The 23,107-nt window shown below is 36.6% G+C and overlaps 2 protein-coding genes across 2 annotated transcripts; one reads left to right on the top strand and one right to left on the bottom strand.

The window, feature by feature from the left end:
* The first annotated feature begins 5,542 nt into the window (after nt 1-5,542).
* LOC138403691 (uncharacterized) lies at nt 5,543-11,610 on the top strand. Its single transcript, XM_069505121.1, has 3 exons — nt 5,543-5,653; nt 6,838-6,988; nt 11,417-11,610. The coding sequence occupies exons 1-3, from the start codon at nt 5,543-5,545 to the stop codon at nt 11,608-11,610; spliced, it is 456 nt and encodes a 151-aa protein (XP_069361222.1).
* A 3,632-nt stretch (nt 11,611-15,242) lies between these two features.
* Nucleotides 15,243-21,290, bottom strand: LOC117990970 (protein D3-like). The gene is made up of 4 exons (XM_034978479.2): nt 21,062-21,290; nt 18,533-18,662; nt 17,793-18,006; nt 15,243-16,092 (listed from the first exon to the last, which is right to left on the bottom strand). The coding sequence occupies exons 1-4, from the start codon at nt 21,218-21,220 to the stop codon at nt 15,954-15,956; spliced, it is 642 nt and encodes a 213-aa protein (XP_034834370.1). The 5' UTR covers nt 21,221-21,290; the 3' UTR covers nt 15,243-15,953.
* Nucleotides 21,291-23,107: the final 1,817 nt, after the last annotated feature.

Here is a 23,107-nt window from a genome sequence, read left to right as displayed (position 1 = left end):
AGTAATGATATACCTACTACCTTTACTTATTTTCAGTCTCATTACAGTTATAATTTTAACTATATTTAAACAAAATACATTATAGAATCTTTAAAAATATGAATGAACATGACCCGCCCCGGCTTCACACGGGTAGCTAGCGGATATTACAATTTTCGTATACATCTCTAATTTTTTTTAAATAAAATACAGCCTTGTTCTTACAAAAAACGTTTCCTCCTATTTACATAGGTAATCATTTTTAGGGTTCCGCATCTCCAGAGAAAAAAGGGATCCTTATAGAGTCACTTCGATGTCTGTCTGTTTGTCTGTCTGTCGTGTCTGCTAAGACCCGTCAAGGGAATCAAAACCTACTTCCAGTTGACCTGAAATCATGAAAGGACCTGCCTTTTATGATTTTAGGCAATGTCTTATTACACAAATAAAGGGAAAATCTGAAAATCGTGAATTTGTCGTAACATCAAAAAAAGTGTTATTTCTAATACGGAACCGGTCGTATATTCGAGTCCTGTCTAAATATTATAACCACCTAAGCTTACAGGTTAATGTCCTTTATATCATTCTTAAAAGCCCAAGGATATATTATCATGAAATTCACGGACAAGGGTAAAGGTAATCGATCTATCTAGATTTTATCTTTGGGACCTAACCCAAACAAATTCAAGGCACAGTGTTTGGAACGAAACTAACCAATTACTTTAACACAAAATCTGATTGTATTGTATTTGATTATTTACAATTTAGCGCTTGACTGCAATCCAAACACGATGCAATCTAAAATTGAAACGCCTGTAACCTGTAAGAGGTTTATAAGTATTAAAACAATACTCCTATCCTATTCGGTTCTCTCGCCGTAGATAGCCACTTCTTTTTTTCATGAAATAATTCATCATGGGTACCACCGGCCACAGGGTAGTACAGTGGTTATGTCGGACTCTTACCGACTAAAAACCTCACGAAGTTCCAACTTCCATCCCACCGCTAACGGTGGAGCACATGGGAGCAACAATGCCTCGTTAGTCCGCCACAGAAGACCCACCACAGTGGCACTACTGACTACGTGCCCCCAAACACCGTTGCATGCCGGAACCACAGCATGCCAACCAACCCGAGGACCACACTGTGAGCGACGGACCGCCCCGTGTCCATCATCCACAGGTCCATCAGTCACAACCGAAACCTTTCACCAGACAAAGTTCACACGCAGTCGACAATCTTTCATAATCAAGACAAACCCGTCGCGCACAAAAGCCAGTGTGATAAACGCGAACATTTCGTCAAATTGACCTATCAAGAATCTCATAAAAATGTTTTTCTTATCTGGTGCAAATTGCAATAGTAAATATTATGAACTCTCCTGTGTATTCCTCGAGTTAATAACATCACGTATTAATAATAATCATAAACGCGAGTCATAAACTCACATATGAGACGGCCAAGTACCGTTCACGTGATTAATATTTGGTAGCAGCTGTTTGGTCGAATAATTCCGAGTTGTTTAAAGCTTGAAACACACACAGCGCGCGATGATAGCGAAGCGCAAAAGCTACTGCACGGCAAGACCACAAACATAGAATACTTAATACATACCTACTTAAGTACTTAGTGAGCCTTCTATACCTTACCGGTAGAAGGCTCCCTAGTGAAATCCAGCCCGCACAGCTAACTGCCTAAATAAGCTCCTCTCTGTTTACCGCTTTAACTCTTACCTCTCAACTCTCTCTCTCTCTCTCGTGCCAAAGCGCACACCACCTGCGCTGTGGTATATTTCTCGAATCACGTGACCAAGTGAGTGCACTAACGCGTCCACAGCAGTGTGAACTCATTTTCCTGTATTACTGTGAAAAAATACGGTGTCTTGTTTAATGAGTTCTAAAGCTAGGCGTGGATGGACAGTCAATAATGACCGCCAGGTCAAATAGCCGCCTTGATTTTTCATACATACGTCTATAAATTGCCGTATGATTAAAAGAGCGACTATTTGACCGCCGCTATCATTTAACCTCCCGTGCACGTCTACTGTAAGAAGTTCCCCGGAAACGTATTGGACAAGTCGCATTTGTGTGCCTTTAGTATAACTTTGTTATAATATTTAATTGGAAAACTAAAAGGTAACCTATTAATTAATATGTAATACAAGCATAAAGACCATCAAATCAACGAGGGTTCCAAACGCGTCCAGGTCTGAGATCATAAAAAGGCCTCCAGCTTGCTTTACACATACCTACGCGTCAGTATATTTATGAAGCTTATTGTAATTATATGACAGATATTTTTATATTAAATTGTAGATATTTTTACTGTGCAGTTTTAACTTGCTTAAAAATATTCACCTGCCCAAAGATAGGTTTTCCCGACATTTTATTTTACGTAACTGCCTAGTGACGACAAATTCGCATGCTAGTATCCACAACTGGAAAAGGCAGTTAGCAAAAGCTCTATTTTTTAACTGACGGACGTGCAAATATGAAAAAAAACCTTAACAGAGCCTCTCACAACGAGGAGGGTTGTTATCCGGAGAGGCTACACAAATAAAGGACAGCTTTGACATATACGACGAAGGTATTTTTGGCAGAAACATTGCTAATTGCTTTTCCGTACATATTTGAACCAGTCGTATCGCTTCATTTTCGTAGGCCTTAATTTTAGCTCTTCTTTGGTGCAATATACTTAGTTCAGAGGGTTAAGCTATAAAAACCGGCCAAGTGCGAGTCAGGCTCGCGCAACGATGGTTCCGTAATACAGTGGTATTTTTTCGAAATTTGGCACGATAATTCAAAAACTATGATGCATAAAAATAAATAAAAATCAGTTTTAGAATGCACAGGTGAAGGCCTTTCATATGGATACCCCACTTGATACAGTTATCTTACTTCGAAAATTGAAAATACTAATAATAAATTATTAGTTCATGACCACAATTTTTTTTTGTGTGTGATGTAACCACAAATTCACGGTTTTCAGATTTTTCCCCGAATGTCTGCTATAAGACCTACCTACCTGCCAAATTTCATGATTCTAGGTCAACGGGAAGTACCCTGTAGGTTTCTTGACAGACCGACAGACAGACAGACAACAAAGTGATCCTATAAGAGTTCTGTTTTTCCTTTTGAGATACGGAACCCTAAAAATCAATATCATATTGCTGAGAATATTCAAGAATAGAGATGAAGTGGTGGCTCGCTCTCAGGGAGACCTATGTCCAGAAGTGGAGAGGATATTAACAATTTATCAAGACACTGGGGCCGATTCTCTTGTACACAATCTCTAAACTAAACTAAATTAACAGGTCTAAATCTAGCGCCATCCTTTTGCGCAAGCAACATTATGAAAGGGATAGCAATAGATTTAGGCGTGACATTTTAGTTTAGTTTAGAGATTGTGTACAATGGAATTAGCCACATTAGAAGCCTTATTATTTAATCGTTAATAACGTCATGTTTTATTTTATTTCATTTTCTTTTTATTTTATTTTATTAGATATGCCAACGATAAATTGTAACAACATTCACAAATATTAAAAACATGTCACAAACAATTCCAGTCCTACTACAATCATCAATTATAGGTTAAAAAAGTCGCTGAAAAAAATAAGCAAATTCAACAAAACGTTCATGTTTTACAAAAGAATTTTCATACCACTTTAGCTCTCATATATTTATTAGACATGCTTAACTGAATAAATGGAAATTATAAATTTGTTTGTAAATTGTGTATACCTTGAATAAAAAAAAGATCACGAACCAACGACTCGTCTTCATTTGGGAGACGTGCCTATGTTAGCGGAAAATTCATCAAAAGCTGTCTTACCTCATTTTCGTACTGTGTCTTGACAAAATACTATTAACATAATGTATAATTAAGTATATTAACATAAACAATGTGCGAATGTTATTAGATACCTATACATTACGTTACTAATGTACATATACCTACGAATGTATAGGTATACACATTACTGTAATAATAATAATAATAAAATAACGTGTTTCCCGATCGAATTTAAATCGAATTTGGTACAGAGAGTAAGAGACAAAAATTAAAGATTTCCCACGGAATTTCAAAAACCCAAATCCACAGATGAAGTCGCGGACATTATCTATTTGGTACAGAGATAGCTTGCATCCTGGAGACGGACATAAACTACTTTTCATGCTGGAAAATCAAAGAGATGGGATTTTAAAAACTACCTAAATTCACGGACAAAGTCGTGAGCACCATGTAGTAGATGTATATTTAGAATTGGGTATTCAATTTGTCTATATCAAAAATAAATTATTTCTCAGTAATTATTAAAAAGATCCTCCAAAATACGTAAAATCCACGTCCGTTGTTAGTTTAATGTGTAATAACCATTTTAAGTTATCGAATAAACTAAAAAATACGACTATTCAGTATTTCATAGAATCCCGCATACTAAGCGCGCGTTTTGACGTTTGATAAAAAGTTACTGATTTGACTAGTTGTCAAATACCATATTCAGATATAGAAAATAAGTAGCTTTCAAGGTATCTCCTAAACATAAGTGCAAGTTGCAAACCCGTTCGAGTGAAGCTTCGACTGCAATGAAAAGAGACAAAGGTCTAAGTTATAGGCAACAGGCAACACATGCCTTGAAGAAAATATTTTAATCACTCTTACCTACTCTGAAGTAAATTATTTAAGTATTCATTTCTACAGTAATAATTAATCAAATATAAATATTTTTGTAGAGCGCGTAGGTCCGTACTCCGTAGAATAATAATGCATGCACAACCTTTTAATGTAATGAAAGCTATTAAGAAATGAAAAGCGGGTGTTATTCTTTCTACTGGTATATTTCTATTAGTGTTGCCTTGTGTTTCGCACTGTCACCATGTCGCCTCCAGTGCCTCAGATCAACACCTTCTTTCAAAAGACAAGCAAGCCTATCATTGAGCCAATCTCAAAGATATTTATAATAGCGAGCCTAATATTAGGCGTAAACCGACTACCGCTTCTCAGCACTGCGAATACCTATTCCATAATATTCATGTTAATTTATACAATACTTATTAATGTACTATTTTTCTATGTTACTATATACTGGTTTTACAGGGGATTCCTATGGTCCTTTCTTTTGATAATTGATAATATTCAATACTTAATTTGTACTACCGTTGGGTTTTTATTACATAAAAGACTACAAAACTTCTATCTAAACTTGAATAAGTTTGACAAGGAACTCGGTATCAATGCCACGAAATTTGGTGTTCGAGAGTCTATGTACAATTTCCTACAACTAATTGTAACTGTTATTATAAGCATTATTTTATACTTTATGAGCGCTGATGATGAGTCCAATCTCTTTCAATTCCTGCACATAAGCTTTATAAAATTATTGTCTTGTTTTGAATTGCATTATTACGGACACTTGTTCAGTCTTATAATTCCAAGACTGAAAGCTATGCATGATTGTATGAAATCTTCGTACCCTAATAACAAAATTAGAAATAGTCTCACAAACTCTCCTGAAAATGAGTTACAAAAACACAAAAAATCACATTTAGATCATAATTTAGATATGAAGAAGCTTATGGACTTTTACAATAATATTATTATTGCATACGACTATTTGAACGACGCTGTTAAATGGCAGGTAGGTACGCTTTTGTTTGTTCTTTTACAAATCTTTGTGCAAAAATAAATTAATGTTTATTTTATTTTAAAAGAAATAAATTTCAAACATTACAAATCCAAAATATCATCTAAACCATTGTAACGAGGCAAGAAAGGTCGTGTGTGGGATACACTGGGCAGAAAGAGGCAAGACTCAAGAGGCGAAAATATGAAAATATAGAAAATAATTTACATAATATTTTCATCATGTTTCATCGTTTGTCGTCTCCACTGCAAACTATTGCCTCAATACAGTGGTTTCGTTTAAATGATAAAATAAATATTTAATAATATTTTAATAAAATAATTAAATAAATATTTACTTGTTTTACAAAATAATCTACCAGTTCATTATTTGTTTTTTTTTTTCAGATATTAACACTCCTAATATCGTCATTTTCCATAACATTGTGGTTATTGTACAACACAGTTAAAACCATTATATGGGGAAGCACAGTAAGTAGGTACATAGTTAACATAAACGGGACAGCATCCAAACTATAATATAAATGCGAAAGTGTGTCTGTCTGTCTGTCTGCTAGCCTTTCACGGCCCATCTGTTCAACCGAATTTGACAAAATTTGGTACCTACAGAGATAGCTTGCATGCCGGGGATGAACATCTGTTTTTAGCCTGGAAAATCGAAGAGTTCCCACGAGATTTTTAGAAACCTAAATCGCGGGCGTCATCTAATAATACAAGGATTACTTATAATATTACCATTTTCGGAAAACCGGTCAAGTGTGAGTCGGACTCGCACACGAAAAATTCTATAATACCATCATACAAGATTATGTATTTTTTGTTTAATTTACATGGTAGTCATTTTACATTTTTATTATTTGTTATTATAGCGGCAATAGAAATACTCTGAAAATTTCAACTTTTTACCTATAACGGCACATGATGGTACGATTACACCTAACGAGTGCAGTGGCGAGTCAGTGTCCTCGGCCGAGTACTCGGTTGGTATATAAACACTTTAACGAGTGCAATTTCGCCACAATTTCTGAGCCACAGCACTGTCTCGGCCGAGTGACATTTTACTGTCTCGCTTCACTACTCGGTAGGTGTAATCGTACCATGAGGTACAAAGGAATCCTAAAAAGGAAATGCCAACATGCTAGCAGATTTAAGCGACTTTAAGATAATATACCTGATATTAAACTAACTTTTAAAATTGTTTTTGTAATATTTTAGGACAGAAATAATGCATTAGTTTACGGCGTTTCGATGATAGTAATACAGGTGTTCCCAGTTTTGGTCCCGTGCGTGTTTGCGGACCGCATACAGAAGGAAGTACGTCTCATCAAAGATTTCCTCGCTTGCAAACTCTACGAAAATACACTTGGTAATCAAATTATGTCTATATTTATTTATTATCATACCTAATAATAGTATGCAAGTGCATAATATCCAATTAGCGAGCGCCCACGCTATAGTCTGCCAATCCGCAATGCGAAAGTGTGTTTGTTTGTTTGTTGGTTTGTTCTTCGATCACGTCGCAGCGGTGCAACGGATTGACGTGATGTTTTGCATGGGTATAGATAAAGACCTGGAGAGTGACATAGGCTCCTTTTAACCACACCCTAACTAGGTACTCCGCTGTGCGGTAACGAACTTTTTACTTGCCTACCTACATTCATTTATAATTGGACCTACTTATGCGACATGGAATCAACCCACACGATGATAGTTTTGAGAAAAAGCTGTTTAAGTGAAAATTTTGTGTACGTTTGATATGTTTGTTATTTTGAATAAAGTTTATTCACAATATTGTAGGAAATAGTTTATACTATCTATACAAATATAATATTGATGAAAAATATTAACAGTTTTAATAATAATATAAAAAAGAAGTCATGGTTCCTTGTAGAAAATTACCTGTGTGTGGGTTGGTTCCTTGTTACATTGCCATAATTTTATAGTAAAAATTTAAAAAAAACGCATATTATCTATTAATTATTGTTGAAATGAAATAAAAATCATGAATGAGTTGTCATTTGTGCCCGTGACTACGTCCGCGTGGACTGCACTAATCTCAAACCCCTATTTTAAATTTCAAAAACCTTTCTTAGCGGATATCATAATAGCTGTCTACATGCCAAATTTCAGCTGATCCGTCCAGTGGTTTGAGTTGTGTGGTGATAGATCAGTCAGTCAGTCAGCTTTTCTTTTAATAATAATACAGACTTCTCACAAAGTTAGGCTAATACAGGTAGGATGGCTAAAATGGTTAGATTGCACGTATATTCTTCTGCTCCGTCGTAATATTCTTGGCAGAGTGGCTGTGGTCATCACGAAGTGAAGTTTTCACGAAGTGATGTTTTACGCCTCAAGAGCATTCGCCACTTGTCGCCTTCTGGCTGATAGTCTGGTACATTCGTGCACGAGACCACCCACAGCGGACTTAATCTGGTCGGGCCATCGCTTAAGTGACCTTCCTCGCCCTCTGATACCTTCCACCTTGCTATGCACTACAAGACGCTCAATGGAGTCACTCTAATGCCGGGAGACATGTCCGAAGAACATGCGACTTTGCACTAGCGCCAAAAGACGTTGTTTAATGCCCAGTTCTTAGAGTATAGAGACGTCGTTGGTGCGAAATTCGTTCAAAGAGACTCTTCGCCTCCAGCACCACATCTCCAGAGCGTCAATCTTCTTCTCAATCAGTCGCAGAGTTCACATCTTCGCAGCGTATAAAAATTAGAAAAACAAATGTCCAAACAAGCCGGATCTTCGTAGCTTTTGTGATGTTTCTTTCTGTTTTTCCATATTTTCCTCAGCCTTTCCATTGCAGTTCTTGCTATCGCCATAGTCGATTCACTTCTTTTACACAACCATCATTGGTCGAGATTAAAGCACCAAGAAATGCAGGATAGGACAACCTCCCAGTTCAGAGTTTGAGTAACTTCGGGCGAGTTATTGTTGGTGCGGTCTACAACCATCGTCATAGATTTACTGCGGTTTATTTTTAATCTGAACTCTTAAGACTAACACACTTCATTTTGAGAAGTAGCTCTTCCATATGACGAGCACTGGCGCAAACAAGGTAGTATCATCGGTGTAGTGCGATATCTTATACTTGGTAAGTGCGTATCGCAAATTCCGTTTATAAATTCGCTACAACTACGTTAAACGCTTAAAGTCATCGTCTTTTTATAGTTGCATCTGCTGTTGGACACAGGCCTCTTCTATCTTAAACTTTTTGCATTCATTTGATGGTAGCCACTCTCTGAATGTCATCGCTCCACACACAGGGGGTGCTCCATACTCGTATAGGGCGTCCCGATATACGTTTTCCAAGTTACGGTCGCCACTGGGGAGCTTACGATTTCAGCAGCTATCAATAGTCTTTGGTTGAGCAGTTTGCTGACAAGCCCACTGCTACTTCATTGTGCTAGCCTCAAGAGCCATATTATCTATTATATGTGCTTTAGTTCTATGGCGAATTACTTCTTTTCGAACTTTTCTCTTCAAATGCTTCGAGCGATTTGGAATTTGTGGACTAGCCTGGCTGTCAGTGTCCATGTTTCGGCACCGTAAATCATAACCGATATGATGCACTGACTGACTTTTGGGGTATAGGTGACGAAAAGACCTAATAGACGTATATTTCTTAATGTTAGAATAACTCAAGGAATATCTGTGCTAAGTTTTACTCTAAGGTGGTAAGGGTCAAAGCTAAATAAAAAAAATTAAGTGGCGGCAGCTAGAAATCATAGTTTGTCTCCTGATATTTACTCTCTCTTCATTGTTGGAAATAGTAAATTAATTTACAAATCACACAACGAGCTGATCTAATCTGCTTTAAAGCACAGTGTTGCCTTTGTAATATTACCTACTTATCTACCATTAAATTAGATTAAGTTGCCATATTCATACCAAAACAAAATTACCACTCAAAATGTAGTTATTTTGGGAAAAATTGAATTGAATTTAGAAAAACTAGCGAATCACAATAATGTAACTAGGTATCACTGACTTTAATAAATATTTTTTTTCAAGAAATTTATTAAACAACACAGATTCAAAGGACATGTTTTCTTAGATGTTATAAATATTGATTTATATCAACAAGGGACCAAGTAATGTGAGTCTTTGTAAAAATATAGAACTATGACATATTTTTATTGCAAACAAGAACCAACCCGCATGGTTCTGCAAAATTGATTTATAAAAAGGGACCATGTGGTATGGGTCTTTATGAAAAAAATAAAAATTCAATGATTTCTTAGATTGTCAGGTTACCATGGGACATGGATCTTGTTAGTTTATTGAACAACTGTTAAAATGTGGACTGATAACTTTGTCATAGAAATGTTTTACTATGTTAGAATTGTCAGATCATTTTGATTTTTACAGGGTTGATAGAAGGTGCATTTTAAAAGCTTTCTGTATACTTATCTCAATTTTGGCATGTGTGTGGATTGGTTCCATGTTGCATAAGTAGGTCCAATTTTAATAATTGTGTTTTTACCTACTAAATATAAGTTTTAAAATATCCTACATTTGGTTCAATGTTGTTAGTTTATAGTAATTGTTATTTAGCTTTTAATTAGATAAATGTGTTACGTATAGATACCTAATGTTGACGGCTTTGGTATACGGAAAAACTCAAGCTTCGAGTTTATGATTATACCTGAATTTGTTATAACCTGTAAATATGTTTTCTTGAATAAATATATTTTTTATTATTATTATTATTATTATTATTAATCCCGGAAAATCAAAGAGCTCTCACGGGATTTTTACAAAACCTAATTCCACGTTGACGAAGTCGCGGGCATCAGCTAGTATCCCATAAATGGCCGCAATACCCGCAGGAGCCACAAGAACCGTAAAAGCCACAAGAGGTGCGATTTCTCAAATAAGTCAAAGACAAATCATTTTTTCAAAGTAGATAGGTATAGATTGCCATCTCAACCTGTCGCGGACTATACCTACCATTGAACACTTTTTGATTGTTGTTATTTTTGATTGAGTTATTTTTGATAATATAATTAATTACGTAAACTTAAATGAAGCACTGAAAAGAATATGCCAGAGAGACTTCCAGTCTCATCGATCGCGTTACATTATAAAAGTGCGCTGATGACGTTAACAGAAGTTGACGATATCGTGACCTCTGCTCAAATCTCGTCAATGCTATTGATGTAGAGTAGACTCTCGCTGCTCTGAGAGCGCTTGCATCTCCTGTGAGCTTTGCGGGTCTCGCATGTTTTTATATGCGATCACCTTAATAGAAATGTCATGCATTTTTCCATTAGGTACATTAGCCGATCCACCTTGGCTTCGCTCGGTGGAATTTTTGTAAATCGGTTGCTTAAATTGAGTGCCTATGCCATAAAAGGAACTGTCAAAGTTTCTAACCCAAACCACCCCAAGCTGTGCATATTGTTAGATCCGTCAGTCACTCTAGACGTATAGATGTTTTGGTTTTTTTGTTTTTTTTTTAATAGAAATAGCGAGCAAACGAGCAGGCGGGTTACCTGATGTTAAGTGATTACCGCCGCCCATTACCAATTGCAGCACCAGAGGAACCGCCGACCTTTTAGGAGTTTGTTGCCGGCCTTTTAGGAATTTGTTGGTCCGCCCCTTGAATAACCCCATGTTGTAATCTAGTGGGAGCACCGCCGATGGGAGTTAGTTCCACAGTTTGCATGTGCGTGGAAAGAAGGATAGTTACATCCTAAACTAACTTACTACTCGTAAGAATTAAAAGAAGTATTTTTTCTATACAGTATTAAGTACTTATATTACTTTTCTATCATTTCAGACAAGCCGAGTCGAAGCACAGCACGTACATTGCTTGCTCTGATAGAGACGCGGAACCTATCTTTCTCTCTGTTCCACATGTTTGACATCGACATTTCACTGCCCTTTAAGTTCATGGCACTTTTACTTACATACCTGATCATCCTGCTGCAGTTCGATAAAGTAATCTCACCTAAAAAGTCAGCCAAGCTGTAAATTGGTTTACCTATAGATTTATCACAAATCCTCGATTGTGCAACTACAACCAAGTAGGAACTGGTGCGAAAACCGTAAAGAATCAGGTCCCTGATTGCACAATACAGCTAAGCGCCATATTTTTCATACTGAATTTCAAATTCGTATTCGCAATAGAAAAGCAAATGTCATCAACAAGCATTCGCAATACTGAAAAATGCGCTAGTTTTGAATGTGCGATCAGCTTTAAGAGCCTTGTATATACACGTTGGTCCAATGCACTGAGCTAATGGCCGATATACTGGCCGTTTGGCGTAATAAACTATTAACTTCGCGTTATTTCGTTTGTTCAAAAATTCAAATAATTTATTCAAAATAGGTAATAAATTATTTTACTCTTTTCGATTGTCAGTTGTTAGAATTGTAAGATATAGTGGTGATAACTATAACGCAAACTTAAAACTAAAGCTATGAGGGTTCCAAACGCGCCCAGGTCTGAGAAGAGCGCACAACAAACTCATTTGGCCCAATGTGTACTGGCGCCGAGACTTTTATTCCTTCTTTTACTGTAAATTGTGGGGGTTAAGGCTCTTTAAGCACCGCATCAGATTGAATCCGGTCCGAATCCGAGAATTCTCGATCCATAGTAGCCATAGTACCTACTATTAGTGTTAGGGGTAGCGCAGTAGATCCGAATTTCGTTTTCCAAAACCGAATATTTCCAATTCGGAGCATTGTTGAAGGACCGAACTAAGCACAATATTACTTGTATTGAAAGAATGCTTGTGCACTGCATCCGATTCGGATCATGGACCCGTCATGCTTAGTAGTGGTATCTTAAGAATACGCAACATCTGCCGAAATCGATGGATGCATTCAAATCGACATCCATATTCGATTCGAGTTTTCTAGATCTGTATTTTACGGATTCGTATCGGATGTAGTGCGTAAATAACCTAAAGAGCCTTAGACTGTGGTCATTACAATTGCGCCTATCTATTATGCATATACTAATCTCAAGAAATGGATTAATCATGTCGCGCATTAACTTAATCCATAATAATCTAATTTTGAATCTAGAATAATATTGAGAGCATTTTATTAGGATTGACAACATAACCACATCACTGATTGACAATCACTAAACTATCACGATTCATTAAAATGTATTATTAGGTACTAATTAGAAAATTTCAGCCTTCGTTTGAATGTGATTAATTAATAAATAAACAAATTTAAATGCGTTTGATTAATTTGTTTTTCTTCTTTCGGTATATATTAAGTTTTTTTTCCATAGCGTAGATTAAAGCTACCTGTTATAGTTTTACCTCATTTCATAATCCCAACTTTTAGAATGAAGCATAGTGATACGTATATACTTTAGCAGATTGTGAAGTTAAAACTATGTATTAAATATATCTATTTTTCCCATAATAAGTTTTTGTGATACACCGGAATTATCAGTAATTTAATGTTCAAAATGTATCTTTGTTTTTTAATAAATAATAAAGAGACGCTTGATTTGTAAAAAGACCAAGTGTAGTGCCAAGTGTAAGGAGATACACTTTTATGTGAAATACAAGAGCAAATACGTGGAAAATAGCATCATTTTTCTACCCCTGTGGTATGAAAAGGGCAGCTCAGGAAAATGTCGTTTTCTTTAAGTGCTGTAGAGGAGCTCCGTGAAATGATACAGCGTGGAAGGAAAGCCTTTTTGCACGCCGCCGCTTAGAAAATACGACAAAGTATGAGTAAGTATACTAAAAGTACCTACAAAGACAAACTCGTTATTTCTTGGTAAAGCTTTTTTTCATTTGATTCTTCCAAGATCGAAGTTTCGTAAAATAAGCACGCAATCACAGAATATATTATAGTACCTACTAATAACTAACGTAACGCAATCTAGTTTACCTATAAGTTATGACTAAGTAATAATATGTCTTGACTTATGACTCATAACTTAGTGTGACTGAAAATATAAATTAGATGATTACTGTACATAAAAAAAATTTAAAAAAAACCGACTTCAATAACCACAAACACTAAAAAGTAAAAAAAAAAATTTAATTTATTACCCAATATATTATGTATACAAGAGTTATTGTAACCTATAGAACTACAATAACTCTTGTATACATAATGTATTGGGTAATAAATTAAATTACACAGAGAGAATCAATAAGTAGGTACCTACGTAATGACAGGAATTCTGTGTGATATTTAAAATATCTTTAGGGTCCCCCTCAGTGAAAAACTCGTTTTGACAAGTCTAACCGTGAGTTTGGTCATACCTATAATTTACTGACGAGGAATTTGTTTCATATTTGAAGTTTGAACAAATCTCTCAAAGCCACCATGATCCAAACAAACGTTCCTCCCAGTGTTGGGGACAATACGCAGAGAAACTTTCAGCTTTTATAACATCTAGCATCTGGCTGAAGGTCTGGCACTCCCTGGCACTTAATTCTTGTCACTTGAATAGATAAGTTGGTGGTACTGTAATATTTCTGGTGCAAGATCGCGGTAAAAAAAGATAAAGAATAGGTTCACCTTTACTTAAGCCTTTTGTAATGGAGCCTTTTCACTGAACATTGTTTGAGCGAAATCTTGAAACTGTCGTTTTGATGGAGCTGTTTATGACATTTGATATCCTATTAACTGGGTAGCTTCCCCTTTCTGCTTGCAAGTATCTCTTAACAAAAGATATTACCGCTTTTGGCGTGGAATAATTTACTGTAGTACTATGTAATACCCGCTATTTCGTCCGCGGGGATAGCCTGGAAGCTGTGATAGCCTAGTGGTTAGGACGTCCGCCTCGTGTTCAATCCCGGGCAAGGACTTCTAACTTTTTGGAGCTATGTGCTATGAATGTGTGTACGCGAGCTCTTAAACGAGGTCGGAGAGCGGCGTACCATGTTCTAAAAAGACTTTACATATGAAATTTCTAAGATATTAGTTTTAAGCACGTAGTTAAATGTAAACCATTTAAGAAGCTACTGCAAAGTTTAGATAACTGAAACAAAAATTTACTCGAAGATGTAATTACACACGATAGATTACCACATTATACAAGTTTTTAGTTACCAAAGTTACCAACATTTTAGTTTTTAGTTTATAGTTTGAACCTACGTAATTTTCTGGTTTTTGGGCGATAACTCAAAAATATTTTAAAACTCCGCGATTTTTTAGGTTTTTTAGTTAACTAAACCGACACAATATTAATAGAGGTTGGCCTCTATCAATATTTTCAATTTCAATGTTTGTATTCAATATCATAAGGAGTTGTTAGACTTGTTGGTAAGTATAATTTTCAATGCAAATAAAATTTTAAACACAATTTTTACAAAATTACATAATTACTGTTTATTTATTAAACACTAGTGTTTATTTATTAAAAACACAAAACGGATGCCCGCGAATTCATCCGCGTGGATTTATTTTTATAAAAATCCCGTGGGAACTCTTTGATTTTCCGGGATAAAAAGTAGCCATATGTCCTTCCCCGGGATGTAAGGTAACTCTGTACCAAATTTCATAAAAATCGTTTAAACTGTTGAGCTGTGAAAAGCCAGCAGACATACAGACAGACAGACACACTTTCGCATTTATAATATTACTATGGACTATGAATGAATAAAAAATAGGCATTTTTTTCTTACAACAACTTTACTTTTTAAATTCCTTAAATTATAAGAAAACGTCTATCTCTATTCACATAACATAGGCCTACTTAACTTGGATAAGAATATTTGAAATGTTTGTGCTGTTAAATAAAAAGTATAAAAATTAGAATAAGTATACAGTAACAGAAACACGGTAGAACACACAGATGAGAGAAACTACCCTAAACCTTTTAGTGTCTCTCATCTGTGGTAGAACTCTACTCTCTTCATAAATAAGCCTAAATAAATCAATTACTGAACATCTTACAACCTTAAGCCTATCAATGGTGATTAAATATGTGCTGTATTGGCTTATAACATACTATATAAATCTTAGCTTATAACTGCAATATAATACATGCAATTGGGTATTTGACAACATCAAAAATAAATTATTTCTCAGTGATTATTAAATAGAGGGTATTCAAAATAAGTGAAATTCACGTCCTTTGTTAGTTTTAAGAGTAACCATTTTAAATTACCGATTGAAGTAAAAAAGTACGTCATTATGATGTGACGTCACTTTTCAGTATTTCATAGAATATCGCAATTACTAAGTGCGCGTTTTGACGTTTAATAAAAAGTTACCGATTTGACTAGTTGTCAAATACCAATACCGTATTATCATTTATTATGGTTATGGAACTCTTTTAATAAAATCGACATATTTATAAATTCTAATCTTTAAAAGGATCAATGATTTTAATTACTTAATTGCTTTTGAAGTATTGGGACATAGTCGTCATATTGTGCCATAAAAAAGTTTCCAGCTACTGGATTACCTAAGTTGTATTTGTTTGCAAAATCCGTGATGGAAAAAAGAGTACGATTAGCGGCAGACCTGAAAGTTATAAAATTATAATTAGTATTATAACTAAACATTTCATGAAAACTTAATGGTGGTATACCGTAGACCCATCACTAGGACAAAGCGATGGGACTACGGATGCGTCACAATTGTATTTGTCACCCCTAGACAGAATAACCTACTGACCAACTGCCGTTCTGAGGGACTCATCGAGAACACCGCAGCGAGGCATTGTACCCAAGATGCTGGCAGCATTACCCCTTTGGATGGCCAAATTAATTCTTTGACCAAGGTAACTGTCAGCTCTCGGGTCCCAGGTTGACTCGATAATTTCGAAATTTCATCAAAAAGAGCTCGAGCCCCCGGGCCCAACGGCCCCAAGGTCTCCACACCAAAAGGCACGAATATGAAGCTCTCATCGAGGCTTTCATATTTGCGCCTCTTGGCCTGTTCGGCGCTGATGGCCGCTGCACCCGCCATAAAGGAGGTCAGGTCAGGATGCAGCTAAAGTGTCTGCACATGTTGCATCCCAAACAAGCGACCTATCCATCTTCCACTGTATGAGCGTCATACTATCAGGTCTCTTGCCATCGCCACTTGCCAAACCAATAGGTTCCATTACACCTGGCACATGGGCAGTGGTAAGGGACCTCCAGATGATGTCGTTAAGGGTACTATGGCGGGAGAAGCGACCAGCGCTTCTCGAACAAGAGAGCCCATGGTGACCGAGGGCGTCAACACAGTCACCGCAGTGGCAACGGGAGCCTGGATTATTGTGGCGCCAAGCCTAAGACCAATCAAAACAAAAAGTGTGGTATGGTCCAACATAGTGCCCAGGTTGGCCGAGGGAAGAAAGAGCATGTAGCCAATTTTGAAAAAAAAATCATCAGTAGAAAGCTACATTATTCCTCAGTAACATATTATTTCAAAATAAATAATTAGAGATCCCTGAAGAAATTGTAATAAGCCACCCGTGCTAAGTCAGGGTAGGGCGCTACTTTTACTACAATAAGTGGCTACCACCTCCGTAATAACATATAATTTATGTAAAAAATATTTTAAAACTTAACACACGTTTACTTTGTATAATTTTGGGTGGCATAACATCTAAATTAAGCAAAGCTCGGGCGACGGGCGACGCGGCCAAATCAAATTAAACCTACGGATACACGAAAAGTTTGGGTTCATCTTGTCGTTGAAAACGACAGTTTCCAACAGCTGCTTTAAATGTTTCCATAAAGTTCCGTAAGTTAGCGTTCCAAATAAACTGGCAGTCGAATAGTGTTGATTACTTACTTCAAATAGACTTTAAAAATAAATCTTGTCGGTATATGGTATATGTAGGTAAGTATAGTATAAATTACTTGGACTCTCTGGTACTTTAAAAGCAATTAAAAGGAAAATTGTACATGTCGGGGAAAATAATGGCATATGAAATACGACGTCCTTTTTCATTAGAATTTATTTGAATAAATATTATATTATTTGCTTGCACTTGCACTTTGTGGGTTTTGTAACGCACGGTTGTAAGGCGCGAGATTCAAATAGGTACATATCACTACTATGACGTTTTACTTAGGTTGTAGCGTGAGGACGCGAGACCCCTGCAAGAGCGAGGCCCCGGTAAGGTTGCTCTGCTTGCCGCCCCCTGAGGAGGCCACTGGTCAGGACTCAGGACAAGTCTTTTTACTCTATGATCAAGACACACAAGTGTATCTTAATGTTAAAGGTACCTGTTGTTAAGACGTGGCTCATCAAATACAATTCTCTCAGGTTGCTTGTAAAGTAGGTACACATAGCGATGACAGCCAGAGCCTAGACCGGGTGCTGCACCGACGTACTCAGCGATTGTCTCCCCGGAAACCACATGGTTTCCAGGAATGTTGCCCACTAGCCAGTGTTCCCAATTACGGAATATCGGTGTTTTGCGGGAAGTCGCGTCCGGGTCTAAAACAGGTTATTCTAATCGTGAATTATATTCCTCTTTTCCCTCCAACTATAAGAGAATAGGCAAGCGGTATTAGCCTAATGGGGCTGTTTTTGAGTCATAAATGGGGCTGTGATTGAGTCATAAATGGGGCTGTTTTTGGGTAGTAAAATGGGCTCTGTTTGAGTCATAAATGGTGCTGTTTTTTGAGTTATAAATGCGGCTGTGTTCAAGTCACTAATGGGGTTGTTTTTGAGTCATAAATGGGGCTGTTTTTGAATCATAAACGGGGCTGGTTTTGAGTCATAAATGGAGCCTGTGTTAGAGTCATAAATGGGACTTTGTTCGAGTCGAGAATAAATAAATGTGGGCTAGATGATGCTGCATTTGAGTTAAAAATTTGTGTTAGATGGGGCTGTTTTTAAGTTATAAATGAGGCTGTTTTCCTTCCTTCTCATTCTAAAAGGGGGGTCTCCTTCTGCTCACTAGTGAGCCGGGTTGATCGTGATGATAATATGACGTTTGCAGAGCATAGTAGATACATACCGACTAAAGCCAGGGTGTAATAGTTACAATGGGTAAACTCCCCCGGCCACCAGACAGACGGTATGTCCTTTACTTCCGTAGGAGTCAGCTCATTTCCGAGTTCAACTTCGGCACCACTCGGGTATATTACCTAAAAAAAATATTAATTAGGTATTGCGGGCAATTCTGTTGAACACAATCTCTAAACTGAACTAAAATGGCAGATCTAAATATATGCTATCCTTTTCATAATGCTCCCTGCGGAAAAGGATAACATTAGATTTAGACTTTTCAATTTAATTTAGAGATTGTGTACGTACCTATACAACAGAATTGACACCATATTAAATGTCACCAGATTATTACAAAATGCTAAGAGCACCGATGGAGATCTGACGTGATTACAACACAAGGCATTCATTACATGATTATACAACAGGTTTTGATTTTTATTAGGATTATAATTGAAATTCTAAAATATATAAACGGTATCACCACAATCTCAATACCTATTCACCTTATCATTTATTATTCTTATCCATCCATCCATCCATCAGAAGTATAAGGTCTCGTTGCGTTTTATAAGCTGTTATCATCTTCACTAAAGTGAAAATTGTATTTTTCTGAAACTGCAATCAACCCTTATCTAAATTGTGGCATTGCTCCATAAAAGCAATCATTTATATTGCATTTATACAAAATAATTGTCTTGGAATTGCTCACTTGTAGATAGGTTATCATGTAGATAGGTACTTATTCAATTTCCACAATACCATAAAGGTACCTACTAACACATTAATTAGCTTAATATAATAAATAACATAATGAATTTATACTTAGAAGTGCAGTCATTAAATAGGCACGGGAAAGAATCACAAGCCATAGTTGGGAAATTTATACTTATTTAATACTAGATGATGCCCGCGACTTCGTCCACGTGGATTTAAGTTTTAAAAAATCCCATAGGCTATTTTTCATCCCGGAAAATTCCCCGGGATGCCAGCTATCTCTATACCAAATTTCAACGAAATCGGTTAAACGGGTGGGCCGTGAAAAGCTAGCAGACAGATAGACAGACAGACAGACAGACAGACAGACGGACAGACAGACACACTTTCGCATTTATAATATTAATATGGATTCAGTTTAGCAAGCTACCAGATGTTCTAATTAGTGTAACTTTTCAATTTAAAGTTACAACAGGCAGGGCTCAGAGCCTTGAGTTTTCATGTAAAAAAAATGTATAGATTGCACATTTAATTCAGTGAATTGGAATAATGTAAATCTGACAAAATTGTATGGATATGTCTAGGTATAACTGCGACCTTTCCTTTTCGTACTAGGTACTTAGTAGGTACATAATAGAAAAAGTTGCAAACAGTTAAAACATAATATCTTCATATTCGGATTCGGGAAAGAATCCTAACACGAAGCAGACATGACATACCTTCGAGATTATGCCGTGCGGTATCAAACACAGCGACTGTGAAATGGTACTGGGAATGTCTAGAGCCTCGTTTGCAAATTGGCAGGGTGCACCACGGGTAGGTGAAGTTGACTTTGGTCACTAAGATAGAGTTTGGACCACTTGCACCAAGCTTATCATATTTTGGCAACGACGAGCCGTGAAAATATGGCATCAGACAGAAAGAAACATTTTCGCATTTATAAATTACTATGGATAGTATGGATTAGGCAAAATACCATTATCATGAAGATAGTTACTTAGAAGTTAATGGTTGGCATTAACTTTTGAGATCATAATATTTTAATATTCATAAGAAGGTACCGTTATAATTACATCTTCGTGTTCAAATGAAATCTTCGGTGTTGCACATTGGATGTGTCTAATTAAATAATACAGGTAATTTTTAGGGTTCCGTACCTCAAATGGCAAAAAGGAACCCTTATAGGTTCATTTTGTTGTCTGTCTATATGTCTGTCCGTGTGTCCGTTGTGTCTTTTTAGGTACTATCGTAATCTTCTATAGCTTTTTAGGTTCACGTTATGATTTAATAGTTATTTACTATGCAATGCTGCAAAGTCGTTATTTTGTCACAAGAAAAAGCGTAGCGTAGCGAAGAATTGAAAGACTCGAGCGCAAATAAATTTGCAGCCGTGCGAAACACATATGTTTTCATCCCACTACAGCGAGGAAAACGCTAGATTCAAGGATACAACAGGCGCCAGTACCGTGGAGGATTCAATAAGAGCGCAAGTCAGACGCACTGTAAGTACGCCAACCATAGACCACAGTTCATCACGTTCGAATTTCAACTCGTACTTTGCACGCACAGTTTGCACGCTAGCGAGCAAAATTGCCACTTTCCACGCAGATTTCAAAGGGCAAAGGATTTCTTTCCGAGCGAGTAGGATGAAAAAATGTTTTTACTAGCATGATGGTTTGCATAAGGTAGGACTTCATAGCCTATCTGATCACTAGAAAAACCATGCGCGTTAAGTGGCTTCTTTCTGCACACTCGAAAAAATCTATAATTTACTATTATTATTTTAATTAAGTAGGTTATTATGCGTAAAAATAAAACTTACCGACAGCTTATAATTGGGCGCATAAGGAATAACATCAGTGACGATTTCATTCGTCAAGAAGGCAAGTTCGACTGAACAACCGCCTTCTGCGAATACTATTTCGGTGACAATTGAGTGCTGTAGCAGTAAAACAATCGATATTTTCCATAAATCACCCATTATCACACTGTACCGAGCAAGAAACTGCACAAAGAAACAGCCGACTGGCGAATGATAACTGGTAACAATGATGCACCTTATAAATTGAGTTTCGTGAAAATGACGAATAATTATGTACATGCAATATTATGTACCTACAAACGCTGTGTAACAGTTTTCTTCTAATCCTATAATTTGCCCCGTCTAATTTACCTACCAACCTAAAACCTACCTATATCTAACCCGGTGCGGGACGTCCCACCGCCTCATACCCCGATTGCCATATCAACCTGTCGCAATATTTGTACAGCAAGGATTTCCAAAGTACATAGCAAAGCAAGCAAAGGAAAAGCTTAAGTAGCCTACCTCGTATAACAACGTAGAAAACCTAGAAAAAAAAAACAATAAATTTGGGGTTCTCCATACTTAGAACTGAAACTCAAATTATTTTTTTCATCAAACCCATATGTGTGCGGTATCTATAGATAGGTCTTCAAAAATGATATTGAGGTTTTAAATATCATTTTTTTCTAAACTGAATAGTTTGCGCGAGAGACACTTCCAAAGTCTCTTCTCTCTTCTCAAAGAAAGGCATTCGCTTCGTATTATTCTTACCTGTAAAAAACTGTTAGAAATGGCTCAAAGAATTAAGCAGAACCTGATTTAAAATTTAGAACTATTATAACGAAGATATTTTAGTTACAAACCTTGTGGTTAAGACGTCCACTTCCTACTCGGAGGGTCGGCGGGTCAATCCTGGGCACGTCCATCTAACTTTTTGGAATTAAATATTTGCGTTTTAAGCTATTAAACTCATAATACAGAACTCTGTATTCTGAGCAATGAAATAATGCATTAACGGTGAAGGAAAACGTCGTGAGGAAAGCTGCATGCCTGAGAGTTCTCCATAATATTTTCAAAGGTGAAGTCTGCCAACCCGCAGTTGACAGTAATGAGTTGGCAATGAGTAATGATGATGATGATTTTACGTACGTTTGTCTAAAAAAGTGAGTGTGCGAGCCGAGCCATAATATTATGAATTTGGAAACGCTTTTAAGGTATGTATATTTAAACTAGCTTAAGCTAGCGACTTCGTCCGCGTGGACTACACAAATTTGAACCCCGTATTTCCCCACCTTAGGGGATGAATTTTCAAAAATCCATTCTTAGCGGATGTCTACGTCATAATAGCTATCTCCATACCAAATTTCAGCCTGATCCGTCCAGTAGTTTGAGCTGTGCGTTGATAGATCAGTCAGCCAGTCAGTCAGTCACCTTTTCCTTTTATATATTAAGATTAAATTTAGCAGTATTAACAGTATTATTAAAAAGAAACCTTCATTCTCAAGCGTAGCATCTTAAGAATTTTACATTTGAAGAGCCTTTTTTACAAACGAGTATGATGTAAATCTCGAGATCCCGCCCTTCGGATCTCATTATAAGCATTTTTCATCCCACGGACCTCCTACGCACTCTCCGGGGCTTAGAAAACGTATTGGTCACCCTTATTAACTATTGTTGACTTGATAAGGGAAAAACTGAATGATGTTATTGTTGACAATAGCAAAAGCAAGGAAAAATATAGCTTTACTTTAGAAATCTGATATCTTTCCTTGCCAGGTTCCTTGCCTGATACTGCAGTAGAAAGATACTGTAATTATCAAGAAACCTATTTATATCTAATGGTTTTAGTTCTAAGTAGTTGAACCACCCCGACTTTGCTTGTGTGAATTTTCTGATAATAATCCTTTCTCAGTATAGGAGCCAACATTATAGAGAAAAGCCACAGGTTTTGACGTACAGATATACTTGCGTTCTGGATTTGAACATAGGCTACTATGATGGATGATGATATATGGCTAGATCCGGAAAATCAGACAATTCTCTCGGGATTTTCTAAAACCTAAA

This window comes from Maniola hyperantus, chromosome 19 (assembly GCF_902806685.2).
Source record: "Maniola hyperantus chromosome 19, iAphHyp1.2, whole genome shotgun sequence".
In the NCBI taxonomy this organism is placed as follows: Eukaryota; Metazoa; Arthropoda; class Insecta; order Lepidoptera; family Nymphalidae; genus Maniola; species Maniola hyperantus.
This window is presented reverse-complemented; position numbering and strand designations above follow the sequence as displayed.